At 49.0% G+C, this 17,640-nt stretch overlaps 1 protein-coding gene across 1 annotated transcript in view; it reads left to right on the top strand.

The window, feature by feature from the left end:
• Window positions 1–17,640, top strand: part of DNAI1 (dynein axonemal intermediate chain 1) — a 77,333-nt gene that overhangs the window by 43,126 nt on the left and 16,567 nt on the right. The window contains exons 8-12 of the mRNA XM_066367792.1: window positions 475–534; window positions 1,770–1,904; window positions 5,266–5,350; window positions 8,880–8,997; window positions 9,285–9,328. Of these exons, the coding sequence (XP_066223889.1) occupies window positions 475–534; window positions 1,770–1,904; window positions 5,266–5,350; window positions 8,880–8,997; window positions 9,285–9,328 (442 nt within the window). The remainder of the gene's footprint in view (window positions 1–474; window positions 535–1,769; window positions 1,905–5,265; window positions 5,351–8,879; window positions 8,998–9,284; window positions 9,329–17,640) is intronic.

The raw sequence follows: 17,640 nt of genomic DNA, 5'->3' as shown, positions 1-17,640 counted from the left end.
TCTGGGTGACACACAATAGGGAGAGGGGGCACATTTTCCTGGTGAAACCAGAGATCCCAGTATTAAGAAGACTGCTCAGGGTGAGGGATATTAATTAGCCCAGTGGCCTGTCAGAGGTTGACCTCTGTGTCCTGCGTCTGGAGGCTGGGCATCGGCCTGATTTCTTGCAGATCTGTCTGTCCTCCACTTGGAGTTTGTGTTGGTTGAAACTGGCACAAGCTGGCTACACTTAGGCTTGCTGTCTAGCTTAGGCTTCTTTTGAAGGAAGCTTGGATGGAAAATGTAGGCCTTCACTGTATTATTTGGTCCTTTTTACTTCCCTGGCTCTGGCCCTGGCCCTCTTTGCTTTCTCAGCTCTGTATCCCACCCCACCCTCAGCTTCAACAGAAAAGCTTCACCCATGGATATACTGTTGAGTTAAATGAGAAGGAGCTAAGGGCTTTCTGTAGGTTTCCTGTTGTCTTTGTTCTCTAGGACCGAGAATGCCAGATGGAGCCTCCTCCCAGGACAAACTTTTCAGCCACGGCCAATCAGGTGAGACCCTGAGCCAGTCTAAAAACTATCACACACACCTCCCATCCATCCTTATCTGGCTGGGTAACAAGGGAGTCTGATGTGGTCAAAGATACCTCTGACAGTCTGCCCTCCTCATCCACCCACCTCCATGTTCCTTCAGTCTCTGAACACCAGACACATGAGATACTGAACCCCCATTCAGTGAGCTCTGGATCAGCCACTTGCCCCCCAGGGCAAGGCTGACCAAGAGGAAAAGAGGCACGTCTTCTGGAAGTTCCTCCAAGACTAGGGGAAAGCATTTGTTCCCATGGACTCTCTGTAACCCATGACACCCTGTGGCTGACTCTGAAGTTTTAACGTTCTAACCCTGCCCTTCCAACAACCTTCAGTGTTCCTGCTGACCCTCAAGTCCTACTGGATAAGCATGCTGATTTGGGCAGGATATGGGCTAAGAGACCTAAGTTCAGGCCCCAACTCTGCTGCTCATACTGCAAGATCCTGGCCAAACCATGTCACCCTTAATGCCTGTTTCTTTCTCCGTCAAATGAAGACAGGGTTGTTGGTGAGCTCTGAATGAGATATCGTGGAAGTATGGAATAATACTGGCCCATAGGTGAATTATTAAATGTAAGCTGTGCCTATCTGGCCTCCAGGTGGCAGTGACTGCCCAGCTCTGGAGAGCACACAGTGTGATCTGGGGCATTTGCCCAGCCTCGATCCTTGCTGCTGCTTCAACTACTATCCTTGGGTTTCTCTTACTGTCAGATCCAGTTTGCAGGAGTTCCCTAACATTTTGTTTATATTTTTGTGCTGATAAGGTATGATCAGTGCTATAGACAGCCAGCCTGAGCTAATAAGTTTATTCTATCTTCATGGGAGATTTTTTTTTTCCTAGCTCAGAGTTGTATAAATTAAGAAAAATAAGAGTTAGCATGATGTTTGCCCAGTTGTTTTGCCTGGTAGGGGTTGTAGGCTGGAGCAAAATTGCCACACTGCTGACAACCAAGGCCCTGCACTACATGGTGAAAAGCCCAGCCCAGAGGTTCCCTGAAAACGCTCTCATTCCTGTCCCATAGCTGATGGCTAGCAGGGAAGACAGATGTTGAATACGTAACCACAGTGGGCCAACCATAGGATGATGTGGAGGCATGTGACAAGTTGGTATAATCAACCTCAGAGCTAAAGGCTGAAGACAAGCTGGGTGGCTGAAGATTTTGCCCTGCTTTGATTCCTCTCATTTTGCCCTTGCCTAGTGGGAGATCTATGATGCCTATGTGGAGGAACTTGAGAAGCAGGAAAAGACCAAAGAGAAAGAGAAGACAAAGACACCAGTGGCTAAAAAAATGGGGAAGATGGCCATGAGAAAGATGACATCTATGGAGTCCCAGGTTTGATGAGGGTTACCATAGCTTTGTCACAGAGAATAACTGAGTTTGACCTTGGCATCTGGCTAGACATAAGCTTGGCTATCTGGGAGAACATCACAGACATGCAAAGTAGTGCGGACTAATGTTGAAGTATGAATAGTTCTTGTGGGAAGATTTGAGGAGAGCTACAACTGTCTCTGGCATTCCATACCTCCCCAAATTTTATATTGATCTGGAAGCTAGCAGAGATTCGGTATTGTTGGCCTGGGGGCAACAGAAGATAGAAATACTATTGAAAGCCGGATATGTACCCTGGAAAAGCAGGTAGTCTTCTCAGGATGGGTTGGGATGTGAGAATAAGGCACCCCCTCCTTGGGCATGGGTTCGTGGGGTATAGGAGGGTAGTTTGCTCTTTGATATTTAGTTCTTTGATTTACATGCACTCAATTTTTTAGGTGAGTCTTCAGGACCAGAAGTCAAATCAGAGTTGATAATGGATACCAGCAAATCTAGGCCAATGGGTGTGACTACTCTGGGATGGATTTATCATAAAGAGTCATGTAGGAGTTGTGGAGTTCATGATTAGGGGTTTCACTGTGGGTGTAGCTAGCATAGATTTGGCCATCATCATGGAAATTGTTGCAGTGAAAGATCACTGCAGACAGGTTCACTATAGGGAGATGTTGAAGGGCGACATTTATCCCTTAAACAGAGAGAAATGTGGGTCAGGAGCCAGAGGTCCAGTATGGAAATTAGGATGAGTTTGACCTGCGGTAGGATGGGAAGAACGAGGTCCACAGGAAGCTAGGGTCTGAGTTCAGTACCTTGGAGAGCTCCCAGAAACCTCTTAGGAAAGTAGCTCTGCTCCTATCCAGAATAGAAGCCAGATGGGTTAAAGGAAATTCTGCTTCCTTTGTTTGAGGTATGCCTTCCACTCAATTCCATGTTCCTGATAAAATCACATTTTTGGAGAAGTTTGAGGATTCCCTGTCTTCACTTAAAACTGTCCCAATTCAGTATCATTCAATCATAGACCAAGTACTTGGTAATCATGCCCATGCTGGACACTGGAATCCGGAGGTGAAAGTTGAAGTCCCTGCACTGCAGGTTGCCCAGTCCAGACCCTTGACTTCCCCTGCACTGTTTTCTTAGAGGTTAGAGGCTTCGGAGAGGCTATTGGCCTAGGGGCAGGGTTCATAGGAAGATTCATCAGCGGTTCAGCTATGCGCTCTGTGCTGGGATCGTGGTTACAGAAAACAACTGAAAAAATGGTCAATTAGAGAGGAACTGGCTCTTTATGTGGGGCTGAGAGTATGGACCCTCAAGTCCACAGTCTTGAGTTTATATCCTGACTTTCTCTAAAACTTGTTTCCTCATCTGTAAAGACATCCTAGTGATAACTGCTTTGCCAGATTGTCCTAAGAACTCAATATAATATATGTGCAGCCCCTAATATAGTATTTGCTTGGTTCTGATTATATGTGGTGTCATGCTACAGATTAATGAAGCCGAGAGGGTTCACTTGAAGAAGTGCTGACTTGGGATGAGACACTGTCCCTACATCAGAAGAACTATTACCAGGCACACAATTCCCTGTTGCCAGAGGACAGAGTTACCATGGGTAAAAGACTCAGGGAAGTAGGTTTCAGCCAATAGGCTGTATGACTACAGAATATGCTGCCTGACATGAGGAGAGTCATTTGCCAGGAAGCTGCTGAGGGGAAAAGGTTCCTGCTTTGAATCAGGGAATAGGGGCCATAGCTGGGGCTAGGTGAACTCTAAGGACTCTGATTTGAAGACTCCAATGAATGTCCTTGGTCAGTTTTCTGAAATAAACTTGAAGTCACTTTTAGACCTAACAAAAGGCTCTCAAAGGGCAGTTCCCCATATGTGACTTTATAAGACCCCACCACATTGGCCTAAGTGCTTCCTCTGACACCATCACCACTGTCACCAACCAGGCACTGAATTAATAATACCACATGCATTATTACATTTAATCCTACAATGACCCTATGATACAGGTGGCATTATCCATCCCCACTGTACTAAAGTACTCTAAGACTCAGAGAAGTTGAGCAGCTTGCCCAGAGTTGCCATCTGGCTCCTAATCTGCGGAATGGGAAGGGAATGCAGGTCTGGTGGCTCTAGAACCCATTATCTCTCTCTCTTTCTTTTTTTTTTTTTTTTGTATTTTCTGAAGTTGGAAATGGGGAGGCAGTCAGACAGATTCCCGCATGCGCCTGACTGGGATCCACCCGGCATGCCCACCAGGGGGCGTCGCTCTGCCGCAATCAGAGCCATTCTAGCACCTGAGGCAGAGGCCACAGAGCCATCCTCAGCGCCCGGGGAAACTTTGCTCCAGTGGAGCCTTGGCTGCAGGAGGGGAAGAGAGAGACAGAGAGGAAGGAGAGGGGGAGGGGTAGAGAAGCAGATGGGCGCTTCTCTTGTGTGCCCTGGCTGGGAAACGAACCCGGGACTCCTGCACGCCAGGTTGATGCTCTACCACTGAGCCAACCAGCCAGGGCTAGAACCCATTCTCTTAATAACCACTTCCTGACACAGCCATTCCTGAGAGATCTCATCCTCAAGAGCCATGGGCCTGGCCCTCTGGAGACTTTCTGGATGGCTGTCCACTCAGCTGGTTTCCTCCTGCCACCTGCCCTAAACTCTTGAGCTTTTCTTGCCAGCTCCAAACTCTATGCTCCTCTAATAACCCGCTAAGCATTTCACCTTGTGGATTTATGGAATTTCACAGAATGATGATCTTGGTTTTTTGTTCAAAATGCGTCATTTTTCTCTGACATGAAACTTCCTGCTTTCTCTTTGGTGGGGAAAGTGGGCAGGGCCCTGGTTTGGAAGTCAGTTCTGCCTGATACTCCTGTATACAAGCATATCTCTTTTCCCTCTCTTGGTCTCTGTGTCTTCTCCAACTCTTGACTAAATCTATGAGGCCTTTAATGGGAGTCTTTGTCATTTCCTGAGCTGGCGAAACTTCTCTGTCCCCACCTGAGAAGCCTCCTACCTGCCCTTGTCTGCTCTCTGCTCCAGTACCTTTCCTGGGCTTTCTTCAATGCCCTGTCTTGCCCTCAGAGATACAACTTCTCCAGAATAAGCTCAGAATAAAAGAGCACAAAGCAGGCTCTTCCCAGGAGCCAATATGGCAGTGTAGACTCTTTATGCTGCTTGTGACCTAGGCATTCCCAGAGGGTGTGATGGGGTAAGGTGGGCCTTGAGGCATGAAGAGATACCTTTACAGAGCTATCTGGCAGGGGTGGTATCAGAGGCATTGCTGAACCAATTGCAAGTCTGGCCATGGCTTGGGACATGGCCTTTCATGTGCTTGCTTATGAAAGAACATGTCACTTCTGTATCTCCACAGAGTGATGATATCACTAAAGTGACGCAAGCTGCTAAAATCGTGGAGCGAATGGTCAACCAGAACACATATGATGATGTTGCTCAGGGTAAGATTTAAAGTTCTGGCAACTACTGTTATTGCCTGCATTAAAAATCTCTCATTCAAGGTAAGTATTTGAGTGTCCCCATGGTCGGCCCATAAGTACAAGGGGAGAACAAATAATCCCTCCTTCCTCTGGATATTACTAGGGAGACAAGACTTACACAGGTTAACCATGTACAATAGCATAAGAAAAAATGTATGTGTGATGAGATCTGACCATGGTGCCACAAAAAAAACACCTGCCCACTAGTGAACAAATGTCATCTGCCAAGAATCCTGGGAGGCTGGCAGAGTCGAGATTAACCCTGCTTCATACATGAGGAAGCTCAGGCCAAGGCCACCTGGCTAGTGAATGGCAGAAAGGACCCAAAACTAGGTCTTGAGCTTCCCAATTCTGATCTCTGTTCTCTATCCTGCTTGGGACAGTATAAATGCTAGGATGCAGACAGAAACTTCTCTGGGGGCCCTCGAGAATGGAGAAAAGGAAATGAGGGATGAATGGCAGCAGTCAACGAAGGCTTCAGGGACGATGGTTGAGCTGGATGCCAAGGGACAGCAGAGTTTGAGTAGATTAGCAGAAAGGTGGATGTTCTGGGGCAGGGGACAGCATGAGCAGTGACTTGGTGATGAAAATGAATTGCAATGGACTCTGGGGACAAGGGACAGCAGGCTCAGTGACCCAAACAGGGGCTTTGTTGGAAAGTGATGGGAGCTCAGGCTGGAAGGGTGGTTGGAACCAGTTAATGGAGGGCCTGGAACATTATGCAGAAATGTGAGCTTTCTCTGCAGACATTTCAAATATACTATCCAGGCAGGGACACAGCCCAGTGAGAGCAGGGCTGCAGGAGAATGTGATTGGGTAGAATACAGAGACTGAGGTTCAGGTGAGGTTCGGGTGTGTGGGGGGGGAGTGGGCCTTGCCACACCTTGCCCAGACTGCATCAAGGGGATGGAGAAAAAGGAGCGGTTATATAACAAAAACAAGCACCAGCATTCCCTGAGAATCGCCTGTGTATGCTATGTTATTACATGTGTTATTTTATTTAATTCTGACAAGAACACTCTCAGGTTAATACCATTATCTCCATTTCATAGATGAGAAATTCAGGCTGTATTGTTGCCACTTGTCCAAACTACAGCTGGTGTGAGGTGTAGTACTCAAACACAGACCTGTCGGATCCATAGCCCAAGCACTTCAGCATGAGGCTACAGAGCCACTGAGCTGGAAGAGACATTTCAAATAAACGTTCAATAGGTCTGTGCTGGTGATTAATTAGTGATGAGGCAAAGAAAGAGATTGATTCAGAAATGCTTAAATCCTGGGGGCCTGGGAAATTCTTGTGCCTTTGACAGAGCCAGGAAAACGGAATCCTTCCCAGGGCATGAACAGCACATTCCCAAGTGGCTTGTATTTCCCTAAGAGGTTGTGCATTTATTTGGAGCAGCTGCGTCCCCAGAGTTGGCAGCTCCTCGCTGCTGGCTGGTCTCCTTTGCTGACAGCCTAGGGCTCTTCTTGGTGACTTGATGCTTATTGCTCACCCATGGGACATAGAAACCAGGGCTGCCAAGACCAGAAGCCTAAACAAGCCCCCTTGTTATCATTCAGGCTGGAAAACGACCTTGAGTGCTTTTCAAAGCTGTCAAAGTACACAGTAGCTCTGAATGAATTTGTCACTCACACAGCTTGGCTTCCTGAAACCCAGCCTCTGCAACTAGCCCCTCAAAGGATGGCAAACATGATTAATATCCATGGAGAAATTGGCCTTGGTGAACCTTTTTCATTTATAAGAACACAGTCACATAAAAATGTGTTGAACTTTGATTTTTTTAATTGCATACTCTTTTCCCTCTGGGAAAGTGTAATCATGAAGGAGAAGTAAAAACAGAGAAGTGTTACCAATTAGTCTCTCTGAAATGAGGCATTTTCAAAGATAGCCCAAGCTCAGGGATCTCTGATGTGATCAAGGCTCCTGCTTTTGACCACTCAAATCTTTTTTTGTTGTAAGACATTTTTGAGGTTTGAATGTAGTCCCACAGTGTCAAGGTATGGATGTTGGGAGAGAGGTAGGGGCCATGCCTGGAAATGTGCTTGACCATGTTGGATAAAAGGACTCATTTTTCTCATAGGTCATCCTTAGTTGGAAAGAAGACAGAATCTTCACTTCTGTTGATTTATTTCATTGCATTCTTTGAATTGTCATCGATTACTTGGTGGCTGGCCCTGTGCTAGGTACTGTAGACTCAGAGATGACTATCACGGGCTTCCTCCTCTCTAGAAGCTGTCTGGTGAGGGAGACAGGCAAAAGGATAAATAGAGGCAACACAGTGTAACAGATGTTTCAATAGAGAGGCACAGGGCTGGAACCGAGGAATAAATTACTTCTGCTCAACAAGAATGTGAAGGCCTCAACGATCCAGTTTGATCTGGATCTAGAGTGAATAGGAATTTGCCAGGAAAATGGAAGAGTAGGGCATTTTAGACACTATTTGATATATAGAGGGCACGTGAACACTGACTGGAAATGACATGGAAATAGTGGCCTGGAGCCTTAGTTTAACTAGGGAGCCCCTGTGCAAGGGGAGCCAAGGGGTTCTCAGTGGGATGGCGGTGGTGTATGGTGAGGTGATTTCTTTGTTTTCACTCGGGTAGCTCTGCAGAAGATGGGCTGGAGGAGTTAGTTAGTGGAGGTAGGGAGACCAGTTAGAAAAGTGGTGTAATGATCCAGCCTGACCTGTGGTGGCGCAGTGGATAAAGCTCCCACCTGGAATGCTGAGGTCGCCAGTTCCAAACCCTGGGCTTGCCTGATCAAGGCACATTCAGGAAGCAACTACTATTAATTGATGCTTCCTGCTTCTCCCCCCTTTATCTCCCTCTCTTTCTCCTCTCCTTCCCCTCTCTCTGAAAAATCAATAAGTAACATATGAAAAAGAAAAATGGTGCAATGATCCATGTGATGGCTATTGGGGCCTGAACCTGGAGAGTGGCTAAGGGTTTAGGGAGAAGTGAATGGGTTAAAAAAGATAATCAGAAGCAAATTATGAGGGATGGTGGAAAGAGATCAGTCAAGGGTTACCCACATTTCTGGTTTAGACAAGTAGAAGGATAAATGGGGCTCCTACCTAAGTTAGAGAAAACAGGAGGCAGGATAATTTAGGGCAGGAGATGAAGCTGAGTTCAGAGAACCCAGGAGGGATCCAGGCAGTTTCACTGTAGTGGGGCTTGGCAGTGGCTGTTCGATGGGCAAAACTGGGATTGTATTTTATCTGTGCAGACATGGCCACTTAATTGTAATTTACCTCCAACAACAATGACGCCTAACAATCATATGTCTAGAGAGCTTACAATGTGCCAGGTATTTTTCTAAGTATTTTATATATATTTACCCTGTTAATTCTCATGAGTCCTTTGAGATATTCCTAGTCTGAAACACAGAGAGATTGATTGTTTTGGCCAAGAAGGTACAGACAGAAGGTGATGGACCTGATTTGCCATAAAGTGGCCGTCCCATGGCTGACACCTGTGTATGTTTAAGATTTTAAGTACTATGAGGACGCTGCTGACGAATACCGAGAGCAGGAGGGTACGCTGCTGCCTCTCTGGAAGTTCCAAAACGACAAAGCCAAGCGCCTGGCAGTTACCGCCCTCTGCTGGTGAGTATAGGAATTGCAGCAAACCCAGAGTTTCTGAGTACCCGCTGTTTCCAAGCCCTAACTAAGCAGGGCACTCCTATAGCACTTAGCCACGTTGAGGGTCACATGTAGCATTATGAGAAAAAACAGGACTAGGATTCTTATGGGATTGTAGGATAAGCTGAGGTCTCTAAACTCAACAGTAGATGGCTGCATTGTAGATAGGCACCAGTGCTCCTGGGAAGTCTCATGTCCATGGGAGAGCCATGTCCATTCCCCAAGACAATGGGCTCACATTTCTTTTGCAGGAATCCAAAGTACAGTGATCTGTTTGCAGTGGGACATGGCTCCTGTAAGTAATTTGGCTGTTTGTTTATTCTCTCACTTAACCAGCAAACACTAAGTGCCTATTCAGTGCAGAGTTCTTTGTCAAGTGTGAAAGATACAGAGACGACTGGGATACAGCTACTGGCCTTGGGACTCACAGTCAGTTTTCCAAAGACCAACACTCACACCAGCAAGTAGTATTGCCGGGTGAAGAAACATGTCAAAATGAGCCTTGAGGGAGTTATTACGGTTAAGAAAGAAGGAGAGATCACTTCTGGCAGAGGTACCAGTGTGTGCAAAGGTCTGGAAGCTGTCAAGAGGCCCGGGGTCAACCCCCAAAGGGCTAGGTAAGCCATTCCAAGAAGCTTGACCCTTGTTCTGAGGACAGTCTTCTGACCTTCTCCCACGAAAAACCACTGAAGGAATTCAAGGTCAGGGACACAACCAGTGTAGGTGGAAATGCAGCATGAGACTGGAGTTAGGAGGCCAATTAGGAGACTGATGCGGACATCCCAAGGAGACGTGGCAGGATCTGAACCGTGACTATGGAGTGGGGATGGTGAAGTAGGTTCGAGAAGCATGAGAAGGAAGACTGGACCAGATCTGGGGAAGGATAAGATGGTGGGGCTGAGGGAGGGAAGTGTTCCTGATCAGACCCTGGAGCAGCAAGAGTGGGGGCAAGTGCTTGATGTTCATCATTTGGCCCCTGAGCCCTGGCAGACCACTGTTATCCAGGGTGGTTCTGCCCTCCACACACACAGCACGAGACAACAGTGTGGTTACTGTGTGGCAGTTTGATTTCCCTTCATGTTCCTGGGTCCCTGCAGAAGCCCCTACCTCCTTGCTGGCCAGGACATTCCCCCTTCCTAACAGGAGAGGGCCCCACACTTCACATTAGCTGCAGCTTGTTCTCCAGCCAGGAGGACCAGCTTCTGTGAACAGGAAAACCTTTCCATTCTCCAAGCTGCTGCTGGCTGGCAGGCTTACAAGCTCCTGGTCTCTGCCCCTCAGACCGCCAGTCTGCCCATTCTGTGACCAGGGTGGGGAGTTGAGGGAGGGGAGGACAAGGAGGAGTTGGTGTTTGTCATTCCTCTCAGGGAGGAGACCTTGGAGCTGCTCCCAGTCTCGTGGTCTGGGCTGCCTTTGAGGATGCCCTAAATGCCCGCTTTGTGTCCCCACTCTTGAGGGTGGGCTGCTGCCAAGCTGGAAGCACCCTCCCCCTCTGGCAAGGAACTAGCACATTCCTCCCCCTCTGCTGCAGCTACTGGGCCTGGAATGGGGCCTGGGGGCTGGGCAGGCCCTCCCAGGAGTGGGTGTGGACATGAATGGGTATGAGGCTGCTGTCAGCCCAGGCTCTCTGCCCAGGCTTGACGTGAGGGTGAGGGAGGCTCCCCAGCAGGTGGGAGGAGGAACTGCTTCAGCTCTAGCCTCATCCTCCTTCCACTCAGCGCCAGGAGCAGGGTGGGCTGATCCGAGTCATGTGTAGACTGTCCATGGAGGCAGTCTCTGCCTGCAGCAGTGGAGAAGAGTAAACCACCCCCCAGGAATAGATGACCTCGAGTCCAGCAGGCTCAACAGCCTCCGTTAGACAGGCTCTCGCCCAAGGAGGGTCTCTTTGTCCTTTGTTGGTCCTTTCAGCCACATCTACATGCCTGAGAGGTGCCCGCCAGCTGCAAACCTTCTGGCTGGAGGGTTGCTTTCCAGTGGTATGACCTGGGTCCAGAATCTCTCTGAGCCTTGGTTTTCTCATTGGTGACAGAGAGGCTGACACCTGCCAGCTGTCCACCCTAGGGCTGCTGTGAGGCACACTTGTAAAAAAAAAAGGGGGCAAAAGTGCCCTGTCAGCTGTGGGACCACCCACACGTAAAGGACAACCATTGTTGATTTGTCTTCTGGTCTTTCCCCTAGCTTTTCTGTAGGACTCTCAGGGGACCTGAGCAGAGGGAGGAGGCTGTAGGGATAGAGCGTAATCAGATGAGGCCCCTACCTACTCTTTTAGAGAGCAGGGTCCAGCCTGACCAGGTGGTGGCGCAGTGGATAGAGCATCGGACTGGGATGCGGAAGGACCCAGGTTTGAGACCCCGAGGTCGCCAGCTTGAGCGCGGGCTCATCTGGCTTGAGCAAAAAGCCCACCAGCTTGGACCCAAGGTCGCTGGCTCCAGCAGGGGGTTATTCGGTCTGCTGAAGGCCCACGGTCAAGGCACATGTGAGAAAGCAATCAATGAACAACTAAGAAGTCGCAACGCGCAACGAGAAACTGATGATTGATGCTTCTCATCTCTCTCCGTTCCTGTCTGTCCCTGTCTATCTCTGCCTCTGTAAAAAAAAAAAAAAAAAAAAAAAAAAAGTTGTCTGAGAGCAGGGTCCAGTGGCAGCGGTGCTGTTTGCTGTTGATGTCAGTGGCCCAGGAGTTGTTGACCAGCTTTCAGACAATCATCCCTTCTCCAGGGCCCACATATCTCAGTATGACTCTGCAGAGGCCTGCACAGAGCCCGGCTGGGCTAGGACTCAGAAGAGCACCTACATTCACTCCTGAGGTCATCTCTGGAGTCCCATGCTCTTGAATGCCCAGATGCCTCCCTGGAAGAAAGAGGGTAAAACTGAGGCAGACCAGAGGCACCCCATTTACTGGACAGGGTCATTGTGAGGAGCGGCTGGCTTACCAGCATCCATCACACTGTCTTGGGAAGCTCCAAGGTGCCAACCTTCCACCATCAGACTTGACCTTGTGAATAAACACTGGAGTGAGCATTTGGGTTTGTTGTTGGGTTTGACCCTGATGAGCTTAGCCCAGGCTTCCTTTTGTCTGGAATTCCCAGATGTTTATTCTCTGATCCAGCCAAATAAGACTTTGGCAGGGGTAGCTATGTAACCCAGGAAGGATGGGGCCAATGCCCCATTTTGGGGATAGGGCAGATTGCCTGGAGGAGCAAGCTGGTGAAGAAAAGGGAGTCTGAGCAATTGTCTGCAGCAGCACAGAAGCATTCACACCTGCCTCCCCTCTGGAACTGCGGGGTGCCAGGTGATAGGCATGCCAGGCTGCATATCAGGCAGAGACTGGGTGCTTCCTAGGGCCAGTCTCCGTGTTCCCGGCAGAGTGGAGAAAGAGGCTATCAGCAGGCGAAAGCAGATGGGGGAATACTGGAGGTCAAAGGGAGCTAGTCCAGGAAAAGAGGCGAAGCTGGGTTGCAATTATGTCAGCCTGCTGCACTGATGGGGTCCTTTCTAGCCCATTAGCCAGTTCATGGCACGGGACTGGGGACTCCTTATGATGGGCAGGGATAATGGAACAGATCTTAGAAACTCTTGTGGTCCTGACTTGCTATCACACAGGAGATGAGGAGGAAGCTTCCCAGCTGTCCCCTTAGCCCAGCCTCCCTCTGGAGGCAACACCGTCAGAAGGAGCCAGTCAGGCCCGGAGTCCCAGCACTAAACCCATTCCCACTTAGTCCCACCACATCCCGGGCTGTCCCTATGCCTGCCCAGGCCAGCGATATACTCGTAGGGATTTAAATCTTCCCTGATTATTTATTTGTCAGCTTCACTAATTAAGCAATGTTAATTTCATTTACTGAAAATGGAAATTCATCCACCTCATTTCTCCCCGTTCATCCTCCACACACAAAATCCATCGCTCCTCGGCTGCAGGCTGCGTAAAATTTACAGGACTAATTATGTTGTCAGGTCTCTTTGTAAATACAGTCCATAAAGGCCACTGCGCTCGCCGGGTTGTAGTGCAAGGGCATTCCCGTTGTTAGTTTAATTACTGGTTAGTTATTTAAGTTCTCAAATGTTTGCCTCATTTTCCCTAAATCAAATTAAATGTCCCACGTGATGTATCCTGTCTCCAAGGCTTTGCTCTTATTTCCCACACTCTTTAAATATGAATCCTAATTGGATGAGAGTGCTTGGAAAGCCCAGCAGCCCAGGAGGCTGAGCTCAGCCTGGCACCATGGCCTCTGGGCCATACTGGAGGTTCGGAAACCTCTAGCATTGATGCCCTTTCTTGGGGCAGCCTTGAGGTGGTCCCCTGCCTTTGTGGACTGTGAAAATCTTAATCCAGGGGGCATTTCTGTTCCTAGAGTCCAAGGTGACAGGGCTGGGGTGTGGGAAACTAAGGGAGGATGTCAGCTTCGGCATCAGAAGTTCCGGGGATCATTGTATCCACCCTGATTTCTACAGGGACTGTTTCCAAACCATCCCAGGAGACGGTGCCATCCATGGGGCATCTCCCTCTGGTTCCTAGAAGTGGGGTTTGCATCAGCCTTCCCTGAATGCTACAGAATTAGTGTCCTCTTGCTGCTATAATAAATGACCACAAGCATAATGGCTTAAAACAACACAAATTTATTATCTTACAGTTCTGGAGGTCAGAAGTCTAAAATAGATTTCATTGAACAAGAGTCAGGGATTGGTAGGGTTTCATTCCTTTTGGAGGCTCTAGCAGTGGTCGGCAAACTGCAGCTCACGAGCCACATGCGGCCCCTTGGCCCCTTGAGTGCGGCTCTCCCACAAAATACCACGTGCAGGCGCTACCTCAATAAGGAGTGTACCTACCTGTATAGTTTAAGTTTAAAAAATTTGGCTCTCAAAAGAAACTTCAATCGTTGTACTGTTGATATTTGGCTCTGTTGACTAATGAGTTTGCCGACCGCTGCTCTAGGGGAACATCCATTTCCTTGCCTTTTCCTGCTTAGGGGCTGCCCACATGCCATGGATAGCGGCTCCCTTCCACTAGCAATTGCAACATTCTGACATTTGCTTCTGTTGCATCCCCTTCTCTGACTCTCCTGCCTCGCTCTTTCCCTTATAAGAACCCCTGTGTTTACAGTAGGTCTGCCCAGATAATCCAAGATAATCTCCCCATCTCAAAGTCCTTAACTTAATCACATCTGCAAAATCCTTTTTTTTGCTGCGCAAAGTAACACATTTATGGGTTCTGGGGATTAGGACATGGATATCTTTGGGGGACATTATTTGGCCTGCCACAGCCCCCCTCCATGTGCCTCTTGTATGACTAAATAAAGAGAGTCATTAAACAGCTGCTGCCTTAGAGTCAGCCCTGAACTGGACTTGTTTGGGATGCCACAGTAAGAGATGAGGGGCCTGCTGTCTGAGGATGGCTTGGTATCCTTGTCTGTGCAGCTTGTCATCCACTCCCCTGTGCCCACTGACCTGGCTTCAGCCTGATGCCCCAACATGCACTCTGCCTGCCTCGCCATCCCTGAATCCTGAGCAGGAGCCCAGGATTCTCCTGACAGCCAGAACTCTCTGCAGTAATCCCCCTGCTGCCTATGATTACAGCTGTTAGTGTCAGGGCCGGGATAGAGCTGGGTGTCTGAGGCCCCTGCCAGTGATTGCCAGTTCAAGAAGACATCCATCCATGCTCCTCACTGGGCACTGCTCTGCCTGAGCCGTAGCAGAGGAAACTGAGGGCAGCAAGAGGTCTAGGGTAGAATTAAGCTATCCTTCCCCTGAGACCATCACTTTCTGAGAACTGCCAGATCAGACTCCATTGATTCTCTTCTTCCAAATCTTGTGGATCATTGAAGACTGAGTCAGAGAGGCCTTAGAGATTGTCCCGCAGAGCAGGGTAACAGGAGGCAACCCTCCCACGGGAGAGATCAAGCCTGCCAGGCCATGCCAGGCCATGCTTACTCTCCATCCTTTGGTGGAAGACTAAGTAAAAGACCTGCTAATCTGTAATAATGCAATACAAGTAGAGGAGCTCCTCAAGACGGGGCAGGCCCAAGGGAGAGGCTGGATGGTCAGGAAGCCTTCTGGAGAAGGGCAAAGGCACAAAGTGGAACAGGGGAGTTAAGACCAGGCCAGTACATAAGTGCGCTCTCTCTCTCTCTCTCTCTCGTTTCCCTTCCTCACTACCTTCCTCTTTTTCTCCCCTTTTTTTTTTTTTTTTTGTATTTTTCTGAAGCTGGAAACGGGGAGAGACAGTCAGACAGACTCCCGCATGCGCCCGACCGGGATCCACCCGGCACGCCCACCAGGGGCGACGCTCTGCCCACCAGGGGGCGATGCTCTGCCCCTCCGGGGCGTCGCTCTGCCGCGACCAGAGCCACTCTAGCGCCTGGGGCAGAGGCCAAGGAGCCATCCCCAGCGCCCGGGCCATCTTTGCTCCAATGGAGCCTTGGCTGCGGGAGGGGAAGAGAGAGACAGAGAGGAAGGAGGGGACGGGGGTGGAGAAGCAAATGGGCGCTTCTCCTATGTGCCCTGGGCGGGAATCAAACCCGGGTCCCCCGCACGCCAGGCCAACGCTCTACCGCTGAGCCAACCGGCCAGGGCCTTTTTCTCCCTTTTTTTAAAATTGCTATTTCTCCTTCCCTTCTACCTAGCCACACACACTTACTGAAATTCTGTTGCCTGGAGGAACCAGAATTCCATCTCTGGCCCCAGACTTCAGTCTCTGCCTCTTTTTTTTTATTGTGCTTGTTGGGGTAACATTGGTTAATAATATTGAATGGGTTTCAAGTATACAATTCTATGATACATCATCTGTATACTGTGTTGTGTGTTTGCCACCTGAGTCTCTTCCTCTTCATACAATAGAGTATGGGGTTAGGGGCTCCCATCACTGTCTCTGGATTCTCCAGCCCTATTTTGAGAAGCCCGAGTTTGTGGGATTCAGGACGAAGTACCCCAGGGCCCAGGGCCCCAGGCTCGGTAGCCTTGAGTCTGATGGAATTCAAGCCCTCACTGGGAACTGAAGTATTGTAGGTGACCTTGATGCTGGTGTTATAGTGGGACTGCTGGTGACATCATACTGGGAATGTTGGAGGGCTGGGCAATGATGTCACTAAGCTGCTGGTGATCTGGCTGGTGACATCATACTGGGAATGTTGGAGGGCTGGGCAATGATGTCACTAAGCTGCTGGTGATCTGGCTGGTGACATCATACTGAGAATGTTGGATGGCTGGGAAGTGATGTCACTGGGTCTGCTGGTAGTCTGAGCAATGATATCACATGGGGACCATTGGGAGTCTGAATAGTGATGTCATTTTAGGACTTTTAGAAGACAATATGATAATACCGTGCTGGGAGAGTTGGAGGTTTGGGCTGTGATATCACACTGGATATATTTGGATAGTGGAATAGTGAGGTCTCATAAGGGTCACTGGAGTCAGAGGTGAGAAGATTTTAGAATAAAGAGTGGAGAGGAAGCCCCAGTTAAATCAGAACTTTCTATGCTTTCCTGGAATAGTTTGGCAGATAGAGCACTGAATTGAAATTCAAGGAGCACATAGTCTAGCCATGATTAGAAACTGTGGTGTTTATCACACAAGGGCTCAGGTTAAGAAAGGGAGTCAGGTTAAGAAAGGGAGGCTTATTGTCAGGATGTATATGGCTTGGGACTAAGGCAGGATGTCAGGCCTTAGTATGATTGGTTGCTTCATGTGATTAGTGTGTCTCTCTCTCATGAAATCCATACTTCTCTCTGCCACAGGCTTCCTCTTATCATGCTTGACTGCCCTGTCCCTTACACATTCTCTATGGATTTGCCAGTCATCAGCACCCTATTAAGTCTGGTGCCCCCTTCCCCTTCTTTCTTCACCTCCATGTAAAGACCAGGTTAGGGTCATTATCCTGAGTAGGGCAAACAGGATGTTGGGAATGGTGAATACCATGTGATGGGTATAATACCCCTGGGTACACCATTTCTCCCCTCTAATTCCAGTTTACCCATCTGTAAATTTAGTGGGCCATAAACCCAGCTTCTAGTCCCAGTGGTTCTATGAATGGGTCGAGATGTCCTCACTACAGGTACTAAGCCAACCTACCCTCTTTCCCTGGTTTCACTGGTCATGAAGACTCCGTGCACACATGCAGGGACACGAAGTGCTTGAAGCTTGTTCCTAGAGCCCATGGGTCATCACTGCTGTCCCTCAAGGGACCAGGTCCTGTGCCCACTTTGCCCCATCTGAGTCCTCAGCCTGAGCATCAGTCATCCACCTACCCACCTTTTTATTCACTCACCTGTGTGCCTACCCACTCACCCTCTGTCAGTCTTGCCTAGCATCAAGGACAGATTGGACATCAAGGGCATCAGCAGCTCACCCCTGTCCTAGTGTCTAACACTGATTCCCCAGTAAGAGCTTGCCTCATTCTGCTGCAGGACCTGGCTCTCTCATCACACTAGCTTGCTGAGGGCAACCTCGTGTCTTGAGTGGAGCATCTCTGTCCCTGCCAGAGTCTAGCCCTGGGGGAGGCCCAGATCAGGTGCTCAGGATTTGCATGACGAAAGGAGCTACAAGTGACTGTCACACTGCCTAGTTCAAGCCCTTAGATATCTGGGTGGGAAAGAGGCTCCCCGCAGTGAGCAG

This window comes from Saccopteryx leptura, chromosome 2 (assembly GCF_036850995.1).
Source record: "Saccopteryx leptura isolate mSacLep1 chromosome 2, mSacLep1_pri_phased_curated, whole genome shotgun sequence".
Lineage (NCBI taxonomy): Eukaryota > Metazoa > Chordata > Mammalia > Chiroptera > Emballonuridae > Saccopteryx > Saccopteryx leptura.
Note: the sequence above shows the minus strand (reverse complement) of the source record. Positions and strands in the feature narration are given on the sequence as shown.